This window comes from Microchirus variegatus, assembly GCF_963457635.1.
Source record: "Microchirus variegatus genome assembly, chromosome: 3".
Lineage (NCBI taxonomy): Eukaryota > Metazoa > Chordata > Actinopteri > Pleuronectiformes > Soleidae > Microchirus > Microchirus variegatus.
The window spans coordinates 38,787,771-38,803,125 of record NC_139804.1 but is presented as its reverse complement, the minus strand read 5'-3'; the positions used below and the strand labels follow the sequence as shown (position 1 = coordinate 38,803,125).

Genomic DNA, 15,355 nt, shown 5'->3' with positions numbered 1-15,355 from the left:
AAACATAAACATGATTTGCAGTCTGCAAAATATATTTTTTAACGCAAATATTTTGTCTGTACTGTTGTTGTTGGTGAGTTCAGTTTGTTATATGAACATTATTCCTGAGTCTCTGTGACATATTAGGAGGATTTTATGGCCAGTTGCTTTAGATTTATTACATATTGCACCTTTAATTTCATCAGGAAAATGACAATTTATTGTCATGTAAATAATCTTGATTGGATTAAAACCAAGTGACAAACAGTAGTGATATCACCCATAAGACCCTGACTGCCCGTTTTAAAACTTCCAGAATCTCACAAGGACGTCCAACTGCAGCCACAGCAGCTTAGGAAGACACACCCACTTCATGCTAATGTGGGTGTGTCTTTCCAGAGTGGCTGCAGACACGTCCTTGACACCAACCTCGATTTGGCCCAGAGCTAACATGCTAACATTTTCCAAACACAACACATGTTGATCTAAAACCAGGCTCCTATTGGACAAAACCAGCTGTCAATCACTCTGGTGTCCACCCACTCACATCATGTCCACAACTTTATCGTCTAATGTCCTTTTAACACAATTTCTCATCGTGTTCTATTGAAAATTACCTGAAAATAGCGATTGAGACCACAACTTCGTAAATCGAGTAATAGGCTTGGAAAAGTGGCCCCCTGGTGGCCAGTCAGTATATATTTAATTTCACACTTGCAACCACTTGAGAACTGGAATACTACGTCCACTTTTAACATACAGACTGTGATTATAACTCACCTGTTCAATGAGTTATCTCTGCATATTCTATTGAAAAACACCTTTATTTACAAGAATGTACGGTTTGACATTGAATTTTTTTACAAAAATTCTGATTATTCTCACACAGACACGATAAGTAGGGCTGCAGCTAACAATTATTTTCACAATTGATGAATCAAGTAATAGTGTGGAAAAATGCCTAATTTTGTCAGTTTTGATCATTTATTCATCACATGGAGCAAAGACACGAGACAATATTCACATTTGATAAGCTGAAAAATCAGAAAACTTGTTTTAATTATTAAAAAAACAAAACAAAAACACTGAAATCGATTAGTAATAGATTAATGGAGTCATTCTGAGCTGCACTGCTGTATCTATTTATCCTATCCGTCACATCTACAGAACAGAGATGATAAAGTGTTCTACCTCCTCGGTCACTGTTGCACCTTCAGGACTGTGGAGACAAAGCCGTCCCTGCTTGTTCTATTTTCATGTCACAGACTCACAGAGCAGAGGACACTGCAGACTTGGCCCGACACTATATAAGCTTCTTTTTATTATTATTTGTTGTCTTTTTTTTTTTTGCTGACTGTCTGGAAAGCTCCTGGAGAGACGGTAACAAAGAGCTTGTGACCTCTGACCTACTTTGCAGCGTTGCCTGGAGAAACATTTTGAAGTGAACAGTGGGCGACCTGAACCCACTGTCTCCCTTTTATCCTTCTCTCCTTGTTCTATTTCACTCAGTTTGGACATTTTTCAATTCCACACTGTGTCTAACTGTTGTTTTTACTTTCTTCTCATATCTCATATAACATCAGGGAACGACTGAAAATAGTTGCTGTTTGGTTGTTCGGCCTGCTGTAGAAGCGTGCTGCACAAAGTACATATAGGAGGTTTCTCCATAGACCACATGTGTCTCAACTTACACAAACTTAATTTCGCCAATCAATCCTCCTAAACATCACAAACCAGACCTTTTAATCCTCTTATGACCAGCAAGACAATCAGGCTGCCTGGATTTATGTTGATTTTATGGATGTAGAGTTGTCAAAAAATGTTAATGAGTTAGATTTTCTGCCCCTTTTTCTCCAAGATAACTTTCACACTGGATATCTGGCCGTTATTCAACCCTTTAGGAATTACGGCACTGATAAGCTACACTCTTAGAAAAAAGGGTTCCAAAAGGGTCCTTCTGCAAGGGCTGAGGTTCTACCTGGAACCATTTGCTTCTGAAAAACCCTTTCTTCTGGAAAGGGTTTTTCAAGGGTTCTTGGTAACACTAATGGTTCCAGTAAGAACCATTTTGATCCAGCGAACCCTTTAAAACCCCTTTACTGAATAAAGGGTTTTAAAAGGGTTCTTGGTGTAACCTTTATAGAAAGGTTCTACCCGAGAGCAAATCCTACACAGTGTTACTTTAACGCTAAGAGGTGAAGAACAAAAGTGAGGCTGAATCTCATTCTCAGTAATGCTGAATGAACCATTCAGAGACCTGATGCTGCGTCGCCTGCCATCTCTTTCATTACGGCTGGTGGTTACACTCACACCCAAGAGGCCCATTAACGGAGCAGAGAGATTGCATTAGAGGAGCCAGGAAAAGAGAAGAGACCTCTTTGATTATCTGCAGAGCCCTCACTCCAAATAGTTTTTCATTAAAGTCCTGCAGGAGGAAGATCAATGATTTGTTGCAAACACTGTACTCTGGTCCCCTCCTCTCATCAGCCGAGGCTCCGCTTAACTGCGAATCTCCCCCTTTCCTTCCAGATGGTCAGTCTTGTGTTTCGTCTCATTAATATTTTAAAAACGTGACCCAGTTCAGCTGAACATGTTTCGCTCAGGCGCTGAGTGTAATTCAGGTTCAAAATGCCATCTGCTTTTCCACTAATTTGGCTCATGATTTGAGTCGTTTCTCGTTGGCAGCTCAGACACCGAGCAGATATTCTTGTTTGTTGGGAAATGAACGCATAAAGACAGATGAATCACTTTATATCGGTGTGAAGTTGAAGCAGCAGGAGTAACGTTTGACGTGCACCGGTGTCAGCTCACTTTCGGCTTTGATCCAAACTCGGCTCGTCCAGAAATGTGGGTCACGCTCGGCTGCTGATCTGTGTGAAACCAGCGCTTCAGCTAATGCTAAAGTTTGACATTCAGATGTTTGTAAACATGTGTTATTCTAATATTTTAGAGTATTTCCTCATAGACCATAAGTGTAAAACAAGGCTCGTTCTCCTGCTCCTCCATTTAGAATTTTAAACCGTTCTAGCACGAACGAACCTCGACTCTACTTGTTTTTTTTTTTTGCTTTTCCATCAGTGATAGTACCTGGTAAAATTCCATATTACTATACTGCTGATTTCAATGGAAAACCATTCATAGACTTTATGCACCGCTCTTCTACAGTTATGTTCTTCTGTGAGTCCTTAACTGATTAATTTGAAAATTGATTTCTCTCTTAATCTAAAACCTCACTTTGTTCTTCTGGTCCTCGACATGGACACACCAATCTCATATTTTGAAGAGTTTCCCCATAGACCATTTATGTTCTCGGGTGAGTATGTAACTTTGAAATTTGGCACTCTCTGAGGTTATTCCATGGGTAAATCAATACATTTTATTCACTAATATATCTATGTACATGTATATCACGATACATCTTTAATTTCAAATTGAATCTATGGTGTATTGGTTTCTTTATTTAATCTATAACTTTTTGCTTGATTCCGAATTTTATATGATTTGACCTCGTCTGGTGCTCAACATGGACACGGTTTTTTTACCCCGACCCCAGCTGTGATTGACTTTGACAGCCCTGATCTCACATTTTGAAGAGTTTTCCCCATAGACCACATATGTCTCAACTCGCATCCCGTATGCTATACAGTCATATTTGTCCCCGCGAGATGATGTGTTACGTCCTCCGTTGACACACTCCAGTTTGTCCAGCAAAATATTGACTAAGATTTCAGTGGAAAATCATTTATAAATAATTGGCCACATAAAATTTACCGCTCTTCTGCATTTATGTTCTCGGGTGAGTAAATAACTTTGAAATTTAGCACTCTCTGAAGTTATTCCATGGGTAAATCAATACATTCTATTCACCAATATATCTTAAAATATAACATACTGTATACATGTTTTACCCATAGCCCACATGTGTCAAACTCCAGGCTGATTTGCTCCTTTATTCAAAGGTGCATTATGTAATAAATATAAATCAACTGGCCATAAAATCCTCCTAATATGTCACAGAGACTCAGGAATAATGTTCATATAACAAACTGAACTCACCAACAACAACAGTACAGACAAAATATATTTTAATCTTTTGCAGACTGCAAATTATGTTTATGTTTTGAAATCATGTTTTGGCATGTGGTGCCACCTACCGCCATCTACCAACCATTGCAGTCAGTAGAGGTCTCAGCTGCCGAGCAACCATGGGTTGCCAGTTACGTCAGACCTCGGTATTTTGAATTTTGAATGTAATAACCGTTTTTGTCCACATTCTTACATATGGCACCTTTAATCTATATCTTTTTTTGTACACGTTTCTACATCCGTCCCCGTCTGTGATTTACATGAAAATTAACGTAGCGTTGCTTTATAGCTCGATTGGATTGAAAACAATGGTCTGTTGAACTGCATATTATTTTTCATTGGTAGTAATGAAGTTTTAACACTCCCTCACATTTTTCTTTTGTGTCCCCAGAATAATGGTCATAGAGAGGACATCCTGTGTGTGGTGCAGTGTCCTCCGTCCCTCCTGGCCAGCAGCAGTTGTGACGGAGAGATAATCGTGTGGAACGTTGTTTCTGGACGTATCCAGTGTCGCTTTGTCAGCCCTCACTCAGCAGAAAATGCTGAAGGTGATTATTGAATGATTAATATGCTGCAGTGGACACAATCCTCCCGGAGATCACAACATTATTTTTTTTTATCACTCTCACACAGGACTGGACAAAAGTGTCCCGAGCATCATTTTCCTGAAGAACGTCCCGTTTTCCTCGGCCACGCTGCTCCTGTCCTCGGGAACGGCCGGTCAGTGTCACGAGCAGTAATTATCGCAGACGATTGCACTTTACGACCTTCAGCAATGTCTCTCACTGCCGTTTTAATTATGCATTTCCTCTGTTAAAGGTTGTATAAATGTCTGGCAAGTGCTCAGCGGAGGAACCTTTGTGAGCTACTTCAGAGCTGTGAGATATTTTACTGATTTCATGTCAAATTCGGTCACTGAAACTAGGTTTTTCTTAACACCTGTCGCACATTTTGACCGAATTTTCAACCTGATAACTAAAATACAAATGTGATAATTATATTGTATTATAATATCACCTTTATACAATATAATTACCACGTATATACACACTAAGAAATCAAAGTAAGAGACTGTACCTAAAAAAGTACAAATGCTTTGTTGCTCCAGTTGTACCCTATCGGGTTAGAAGTACTGTACCTTTAAAATGTGTACCTGCTTGTTTGTACCTCTAAAGAAACATTTCTAGTGTTTCCCTAGTGACAAAAATGTACCTTTGTGTCCTGGTACAAAAATGTACTGATTTGTACACACTGAGAAAGGTACAGTGCTTGTACCCTGATAGGGTACAACTGGAGCGACAGCATTTGTACCTTTTTTAGGTACAGTCTCGTACTTTGATTTCTTAGTGTGTACTTGACACACTTGCGTAATGCATTAGGGATGGGCTTCTGCATCCGTTTCCAACAGTTGCTGTCAATCAAAATGTGGGCGTTAGTTCACAGAGATAAGCAGTAGGTGGTGCTAAAGTCTGCATCTTGACCACAGAGTTGTCAAACTGGCGGCCCATGGCCCACGTAGAGTACGTTCCCGCAGTTAAATTTGTTAAAAAGAAAAAATAGCCCGGGACCAAAATACAGGCACTTTTATTTTGAAATTCTGTGAAATATCATCATAGGATGTCTTTGTTGCGATATCATGATAGAATATTTGATATTTTTAAGCTTAAATTGCCCATCCGCTACAGAACAGTTGCTTTTTTTCCATGCGTCAAGCTAGGTTGCGCGTAAAACAAGTATTAGTTAAAATGTGATTACTGAAATACAGCAGTGGAAATCACTGCAAATGAACTTGCATTATTACACTGCTGATTTAGTTCATTATAGTTTTAGTTTATAATTCTTAGCTCATATTGCCTACCCATGGCTGAAAAGTTGTTTATTTTCCCGCTTTTTTATCTAGTCCCGCCCCCTCTTGACCAGACTAGATGCTCAATGGCCCCGAGGTCATTTGCGTTTGAGACCATCAATAACTGTTGATATATAATCACGTTTCATTGTTGCTTTATATTATGATTGGGTTAGTTATTGTTTCCTCATCAGTCCACATATTCAACCTTTTCGTCCGTCACATTTATCACAGCATTTGTCGCTGCTGATGTTTTCCAATGCCCGACGTCCCGAGAAGAGCCTCTAAAAACTCAAATGTAAAACACAATCAATATACAGCAAATTCGACAAAATGGTGCATTCAAGGAAAGTATGTTTACTTTTCTTCCTCTTTTGTCTCCACATTTGCTGATTGAAGAATAAGTAAATATCTTAATGACTGCACAGTTTCTGTGCTGAGCTCCACTGTTTTCTTTAACAGCTCGCAGGTATTTCCTTTGCAGATGATGCAAAACATAGAACTTTAATTTGGACGTAGTGGTGGATGTAAAAACGGTTGCGTCTGCAGGACTCGTCATCGTCGTTGTCGTCCCTAAATTGTAAAATTAAACGTATCTTTGAAATTCTCGCAAAGAAAGCAAGAACTGTGTTTTTGGGAAATTTTACATAAAAGATAAAGACGAGTGTGGCTACAATCTGAGATAAAACCAAGGTTAAGTAACTTTTTTTATTATGTCCATGTTGCAGTCTTCATTCCAGGAAAAGATTACAATCATGGCTAAAACAGAGGAGGACGCGTCGCTCTACGTTGCCGACCAAATTGGTTACATCTACGTTTACGACATGAGCAAATTTAACCCTGAGGAAAAATCACCACGAGGTTAGCGCCACTTTTACTTTAACTTATACAGAAATACAGAGATACAGTTTATCTAAAGTGATTCTGTTTATTTTTTCCTCCATTTTTCTCCAGCTGAGTTCTTCTGGCGTGCCCACACCAGCAGAGTTTCTGGGTATGTGAAATACAGACACTTTTGCTGCATTCCATTTGTCGGAAAGTCGGAACTGGGATTTCCAACTCGGAGCAACCTCACCAACCCTGACACGGGATTTCCATGAGGACAACAACTGCTACTTTTACCGTTAATAGCTCTTATATCGTATTTGTTTCACGGGAATTCATTCGTACATGTTTTACCGTTGCTATTTGTCGCGATAGATGACGTCACTCCCAGTTCTGACTTCTGCGTTCCGATGTAAATGGAATTCATCACATTTGTTAGCTTGTTCAACCTCAAGGTTATTACAGTTCACGAAAACTATAGCGAAATAATGAACTGAATAAATGAAACTAAAATTTAAATGAACATTTTTCCAAAATCCCAACATTTACAAAAAAAAAGGCTCTAAAAACTAATTAAAACGAACTAATTCTAAAAACAAATACTAATGAAAAATCCAAACCTATTATAACCTTGGTGTGTACATCCAAATACTCTTACTGCTACTGATACTTTTCTATAAATAAGTGTATAATAACACATGAGCACACAGTGTCTTTCTTGCCGTTCACATACATACAGATTTTAAAAGGCGAGATACTGCTGAGCAAACGCTCGCCTACCGACATCGGATTATTCAGAAGACGTCTGCCGTTAATGCTTTCTCCCTGTTGCGTCTCATTATTCCGCTCCAGCCTGCAGATTGTTGACAATGATCAAGTGGTGCTTACCTCGTCCACCGACCGCACCGTGCGTCTCTGGAGTCGATGTGGAGAATTCATCGGTGGGTTGTCATTCCTCATCTATCTGTCTCGGCTCTGGACGTTATTAATGTTCATGCAACATTAGGATTATTCATCTTGATCAGCGGGAAACGGCGCTGATCGAGTTAAACTGTTATTTACGTGTTGATATTCATTTACACAAGGACGAATTAACCCTAAAGGAATGAAATGATCAGTTTTACTCCCAAAGTGCCAATATTCTTCGCACTCTCTCAGATGGGTGAACTATGTTTTAGCTAGTGCTGGGCCGCTAACCGCCGTTAGCACGTTAACGTTAACACATGACATGTTTCCATGACAACTGAGTGGAAAAAGACGCTCGTGACGTCATGTTTACGTGACTCCCGATTGTTAAAATGAGTCTCTAAAGTAACGCTAAACTTTAAAAACAGAGGCACACATACGCAGAACACAGGTACGCTGGTTAATTTGTAGCGCTGCTCTTTACGCTTAATAAACCGACCGCTCCTGTTCGACTGTAGGCAAGCTAACGGCGCTAAAGGAGCTAGCGCAGCTAACGAAGCTAACTGGTAAACGGTGCCTGGACTCCAGCACTGCGGCACATAAACATGACGTTACATGGGTCTTTTTCCCCACAGTCGTCGTGGAAACGCGCCATGCTTTAGCGTTGACGCCGTTAGCGTGCCCAGCACTAATTTTAGCTATATTTTACAATGACACAGAATTCTGTTTTTTTTATTTTTTTATTTCTAAGACTAAAACAGATTGAGGATGCAAAACAAGTGTATCAACTTGTGTTGCTGGTCTTTGTGTTTATGTTTAGTACAACGGTGTCGTAGCTCTTGACTTGTCCTTCAAGAAAGGAAAGTGTGGTTTGTGTGTTGTTCAGTGTTGCGGTCTCTGATCCACAGGTACCTTTGGGCAGTCTGATATCTGGAGCATCCACGTCCCGTCTTCCTGGACGCATCCCGCCGTCCCTTACGAGGTCCTGACTCATCCTCTGAGTCTACCGGATCATGACTTGTTTAATTTCAAAACACAATTTTCTGCCGCACGCATGAGTGACTGACTGTGATGGCCGAGGGCTGCAGGTGAGCCGAATTAATTCACAGAATGAAAATCTGAGCGTCTGAGTCTCTGTCTAGGTGACATTTTTCTCCAATATCCATCACAGACATACATTAAACCCTCATTTTACCCAGCGTGAATCACCACGGCAGCGATTGTACACTGTACATGAGCAGAGCCAGTGTGACAACACATGCAGCTGGAAATGTGACAGATTTGTGTTTGCGGTGCTTTCTTTCTTCCCTTTGCATTTCAGGCTGAGTCATGAAATTTGCCAAGCACACTAACAAGCTATCGAACCACCAAAGGGCTTTGATTCTGTGGAGCCACCGAACGCCACAGCCAAGCGCAGGACCTGACCTCTCCCTCCCTCCCTCGCTCGGTCGCTCGCTCCCTGGCATCGATCCTCTCATAAGCAGCGCTGAGGAACTGCAGTCGACTGGGAAAGATAAAACTGTATCGATCACACTTTGGAAACTGCAGCAAAAATGGATTGTAATGGTGGGTTGACTGCGTGTAATCACACACAAATGGCCTTCGCAACAACAGACTGTAAAAATAAGAGAAGATGTTTGATGAAAGTGGGAAATTGTGGACTGCAATATTAAAGTTATAGTTTGGGTATGAGTGTGGATACTGACATGGACGCTCAGAGGCAGGCAGGGATGTGGACTTTGAAATCTGTTCACTCCCCCGCACCAAATTCAATACTGCTGCCTCCATCAGAGAGTCTAAATGTAATATTTGTTTGGATTTACCTCTGTGGCACAAACTTGCCGATTTTCACCGTTTACTACGGGAGCTCCACACAAGACGACGGTTTCTTCTCTGCAGACGTTTCCACGACAGAGAGAGTGCAGCGATGCTTTGTTTGATGGTGAAAAGAAATGCCTGTTACTTCTGTTTTAAAACACGGCGACTTGCGTCCATCGCGTCACAAAATGTACAAAATTATCCAATGACTTGATGGGTGCGTAGTGATACGAAAAATCACATCTGGTGTGAATGTGTTGACCTGGATTTTATTTTCCATAAAAACAGACATGGAAAAAGAATCTTGTAAAAACAGACTCTGTAAAAGAAATCTCGTAAAATTAGACCCGAAAAACAAAAATCGTAAAATTGACCCGAAAAAAAATCTTGTAAAAACAGACTCTGAAAAATAATCTTGTAAAAAAAGACTGTAAAAAAAAAACAGACCATACAAAGTCTAATGAAAAGGCATCCTGAAAAAACAAAACCTGAACAAAATCTCGTAAAAACAGACCTGAAAAAATCTTGTAAAAACAGACCTGAAAAAATCTTGTAAAAACAGACCCGACAAAAGTCTCATAAAAAGGAATCCCGAAAAAAAATCTAGTATAAAAAGACCTGAAAAAATATCTCGTACAAACAAGACCTGAAAAATAAATCTCATAAAAACAGACCCGACAAAAGTCTTATAAAAGGCATCCCGAATTTTTTTTACAAAAAGACCCTGAAAAAAAATCTCGTAAAAACAGACCTGAAAAAAAATTTGCGGAAAAATTGACTCGAAAAAAAATCTCGGTAAAACAGACCCACCACAAATATCTCATTGTTTAGTTTTTAGTAGCGCTGAAATTTTCATGGTGTTCTCTGCTCTTGTGGTGTGTGTTCGACCGGGCACAGATATTAAGACTGTTAGAGTGTAAAAAACCAACTGCACCTGCTCTGCACCAAAGAGAAGATAAAGTTAACAATATATCCGGTGGAGGATTTGGAATTAATTTGAAGTGCCATCAATTTTTACGCTGTCCTCAGCTAATTTAAGTGAAATAGTGTCACTTTCCCTTCCCCCGATCACAGCCCTTTTCAGAGTTAACACAGACAGAAAAAAAGAGCCTTTTTAAAAATGATTTTAGGTGAATTCAATACGTTTCCATATAAATCCTTCACTGTCCATGATTAAAAATGAAAACATTAACATATTTATGCTGTGACAGTTCAGACAGACTCTAAAAATGAAACAAAGTAACTTAGAACACGACAGTGAAGGATAAAGAGAATAAAGGAGGTGAAAGTGAAAGTGAAACAATGATGTTTGTACAAGCAAAAACAAAAGCAGTGATATTAAACAAGTTCTTTTAGTGGAGGTTTTTTTGGAGGGTCCTCCGCTTATAGAAATCATACCCATGGAGAGTTTGAGCACTTGCAATTTATCATCCTACATACACACACACACACACACACAAACACACACACACACCCTCCCTTCTGCGACTACAGCGTTTTAACGTTAACAAACACACAGAGGAGCCCAGGGGACTTTATACACACACCACATTTATTTTTTGATTACAGCAAATATTATCACCTGGCCCGACCACATAACCCAATTACCCTCATACTGTGTATATATACATATATATGGGCTACAAATATCTGTGAGTTATATAGTTAAAACCAAAAATAAATAAATGTGTGATGTTGAAGTGACCAGCATCTTCATCTCAGAGGATAAAATATGTTATTAATAATAATAAAGGTTTTTAACGCTATATTCTTACGATTCTGTGGACGTGAGGGTTTGTGATTTATTGAGGGAATTGTCTTTTGTCCTGGCTTTTATTTCAGTTTTTATTTTATACAAAGTGGAGAGAAGTGATGGATTTGCTCAACAGTTATAACTGTTAATCATCAGCGTAGTTGTCATGTTGTGACCAAGGGGGCAGTATGTCCAGAATGAAAAGCAGAGGACCGAGCACTGAGCCTTGTGGGACTTGAATATTGTGGGATTTTTCTCACTATTTTTGGAAATGCACTGACGTCTGCTTAAGGCAAAAAAAAAAAAAGTATAAAAAAGACAAGACATTCCCTTCACTGAGCGTAATGAACACGTGTTTACATTTACAGCTTGAACATCTCGTGACATTTCACGATTTTTACATACATTTTCTTACATACGGAGCCATTAATATTTAAGGACATGCTCCAGACTGAGACTTTCATCTGACAGAGAGTGCACTTTATGTTTCTCTAACCAGTCTGAAGACTGAAGAATATGTCTCTGTAAAAAGAAATCATGTAACTGTCACTGTCCCAAAATATGCTCTTTCATTTTGTGTCGCTGGAAAACGAGGAACACGAGGGTGAGACTGTCTCGGCTTTCTTGTTACCTACCAGCTCTGGAAGGAGACTTGTTTGTTTGTTTGTTGTCGCAAACCTGCACTGATCAGTCAAAGTTCATGTAAATAAATGTTGCCTTCACAGGATGTCGGAAACACAGTTTCTGCTGCAGCACATCAGAGGAAAAAAATAAATAGGGCTGTGAGAAGGTAACACAGACGGGACTATAGGTTTTACACTGTAAATAATTAAAACATGGCATCATTATTGTAGTTCTACATCATTCACGAAAACTAAGGCCCACTTTACATTACGCTGTTCGCGACAGCGGGAACCCGTGTAAAGAGAATTCCCGATGTCTTTAAATTTTCTCCTGACAACTGCGAAGTGGTCGCCTGACCACTCAGCGGGAGTCCCCGACAACTTCAAACTGCGTATAAAGAGAATGCGTCGGGCTCGCGACAGCGATTAGCATATAGCGCTCGCTAATTAGCATATACCGCGGGACTTTTGTTCCCAAAAAAAAAATGCCGGGGATGAAGGAGGGTGTTGGACGCTGCACCTCCGAAACCAAGTGCCTGATCAGTATCTGGTCGGAGGACGAGATCCAGAAGAGCTGGAGTCATCCAGGAACAAGATGGCCGACATAAAAAATGCAACAGCGGATGCGGGAGGGCCGGCTACGATCGTACAGTCGAGCAAGTAAAGAGGAAAGTTGTAAGCGCCGCGGGTGTCCTGCCAGATTTCCGGGCGGTGTGTCTAAAGACGTAGGGTAAAGTGGGCCTAAGACAAATAGTCCATTGCGTCAATTAAATTCAAATGTTTTTAAATTACAATAAATTACATTACCCTCCACCGAGAAGCTGCAGGACTTCTGAATTCTGAGCTTTCAAAAGGTTTCCCCGTAATCATGTTGTACACGATAAACACAAACCCGCCTTTGAAAGCAGCATTAATTAAAGAAAAGAGGAAACGTTGAGCGTGTACTTAGTAACTCAGGAAACCGGCGGATGAAACACAGCTCAAGCAAAACCTCTAATAAGGCAATTAAGCGCTCCAATAAAGGCCATTATTAGTGGCTTATTATTTAACATAATAACTCATGTCTGACATGACCGTGGTCGCCGCATGTCCTCATATGAATTTAAATGACGGTTGGTACAAAAACAACATGAGCTGTTTGTAATTATCAGCCTCGCTGTTACCGCACTGTTGTCTCCAGAGGACGCAACAATAACAATAACAGCAACCAAACGTATTTACACACACACACACACACACACACACACACACACCTCCGCAGATGTTTCCAATTATTGTGGCTAATTACGCTCCTACTCCAGCTGAAGTTGTGCAGGAAACAAGTGATGTCACCAATCATGAAGAGATGATAAAGGTGTGAGCCGATGTGCCGGGTTGAAGCTCACCGAAACCGTGAGTCCGTGGAGTCGAGAGACGCAAACGTTCTTCGGCGGGAGCTTTCATTGATAGTTTATAAAAGAGTCAACGCGATGCCTGAAACGACTCAAACTCAACGACCCAAGTCATTAAAACTCATTACAGCACTGTTGCTAATGAAAAACTAGTTATAAATATAAAAGTTATAAATAGCTGCGTTCGTTCGAGGTTAAACACTAAAAGCTGTGTTTCCTGTGGTACAGTTCAGTTTGGAACAGTAAAGATGTTTTCGACTGTGAACAGTAACTTTACTCGCGCAGCGTTGTACCGATGCAGCGCCAACGAGCAACGTCATTGAACGCAAGCGATCTTCTTTTTCTTCTTCTTAGTGGGGTGGAGCTATTTAAATTTGCCTCAACTACCATTGGATATTTACATCGGGCACAAGGGAGTGACGTTTTTCTGTCACAGAATCAGCTGACTGTATTTTTTTTTTTTTTTTTAATGTATTTTTTGGGCCTTTTTGCCTTTAATGATAGCATAGTGTAGAGAGACAGGAAACGGGAGGCAGAGAGATGGGGAACCACTAGGTGCGGGATTCGAACCATCGTGAGATTGTGTGTACTATTGACCGCACCGTAATATTTTGGTCCTTTGATCGATCATGACATCCTGGTTTGGTGCTGTCACGTTTGTTGGATCCACGTATTCCTGTTATGTTACTGCTGGGAAAGGACAAAAGGAAGTGTGATTTTGCCTTTATAATCAACCCTCAAAATGTAGTGAGCTCTAAAGCAGGCTTAAAACGAAGTGGAAGATGAAATTACCCATGATGCTTTGCGAATTCAGTGAGCCGGCAGATTTTTTTTCCAACAATATGTTGGTTTGACATACATCCAAAGGACCGTTGAGCTTTGAACACTAATGTCACAAAATAACTGACGATTTATGAAAGCAGCTAGCTAACTAGCTAGCTAGCGGCTATTTGCAGAGTGTTTCGAGAGTGTTTGCCCCTCATTTAGCTCTACATGACGGGCATACTCTCTCGAAGCACTCGGCAAATAGCCGCTAGCTAGGTCTGCTACATCTGGGTAGTTTTGTCAGTGTTTTGGATGTGAGTACCGGCGTTCACTTCAACACGAATACCCCGGACTTGTCAGATTTCAATCACATTCGTGATATAGGGTCTACGAGGATGGAGAAAAACAAACACAGCCAACGCAACAAGCAACACAACAGTTGGATCTGCCTGATTTTTCCTGAATGAAAATAGTAGCACAGTAGGTTAGCACGTTCGAATTTACGGTTGAGGGCACTCCAAACCAAGTGGACATTTTAAGGGGGGCGAGGTATTGGGACGGGGCCTACGTCTGTAAAGCAGGGGTGTCAAACTCATTTTCACTGAGGGCCACATCAGCATAATGGTTCCCCTCAAAGGACCAGATGTAACTATAATAATAATATACAATGATTCACTGCGATCTATTGGCGGGATGCCGTCACTTTGCGGGTAACTCTAACGCCATGCATTGTGGGAAATGTAGTTTATGGTCAACGCACGCCTTAAAGCAGCACAGACCTATTTTAACACTGATTTTTAGGACCAAGTAATCACTCGTGGGCCACATTAAATGTGCCATTTTAGCATGCAGTAAATTGTAAATAACTGCCAAATATTGAAAGTTATTCTAAAAAAAAATGGGCAAAAACACTTACTCACAGGACATTTTCGGCCCCATTTTATGGTTAAATAAGCAAATATATATATATATATATATATATAAATATATATATATTTAAATAAGCAAATATATATATATATATATATATATTTTCTTATTTATATATATGTATATATATATATATATACATATATATTGTGTTCCTATTTTGCTGTTTTACTTTTTTTGTTAAGAAATGTAGTTTATGGTCAACGCACGCCTTAAAGCAGCACAGACCTATTTTAACACTGATTTTTAAGACAATTTCATCACTCGCGGGCCACATAAAATGACGTGGCGGGCCACATCTGGCCCCCGGGCCTTGAGTTTGACACGTGCTGTAAAGCACTTTCGTCAAATGTCGGTTGCTTTTTTAAATGTGCTCCAGATCAGACGGGACCGTCTGTTGGGCTGATTTTCACCCGCTGACCGCACGTTTGAC

General features: G+C 40.2%; 1 protein-coding gene across 1 annotated transcript in view; it reads left to right on the top strand.

The window, feature by feature from the left end:
- The window catches only part of wdr95 (WD40 repeat domain 95), a gene marked incomplete at both ends in the record, with an annotated part of 60,045 nt that extends 51,337 nt beyond the window's left edge, over nt 1-8,708 (top strand). The window contains 7 exons of the mRNA XM_083887086.1: nt 4,457-4,613; nt 4,699-4,785; nt 4,885-4,943; nt 6,640-6,772; nt 6,866-6,905; nt 7,589-7,677; nt 8,551-8,708. Coding sequence (XP_083743212.1) covers nt 4,457-4,613; nt 4,699-4,785; nt 4,885-4,943; nt 6,640-6,772; nt 6,866-6,905; nt 7,589-7,677; nt 8,551-8,708 — 723 coding nt within the window. The remainder of the gene's footprint in view (nt 1-4,456; nt 4,614-4,698; nt 4,786-4,884; nt 4,944-6,639; nt 6,773-6,865; nt 6,906-7,588; nt 7,678-8,550) is intronic.
- Nucleotides 8,709-15,355: the final 6,647 nt, after the last annotated feature.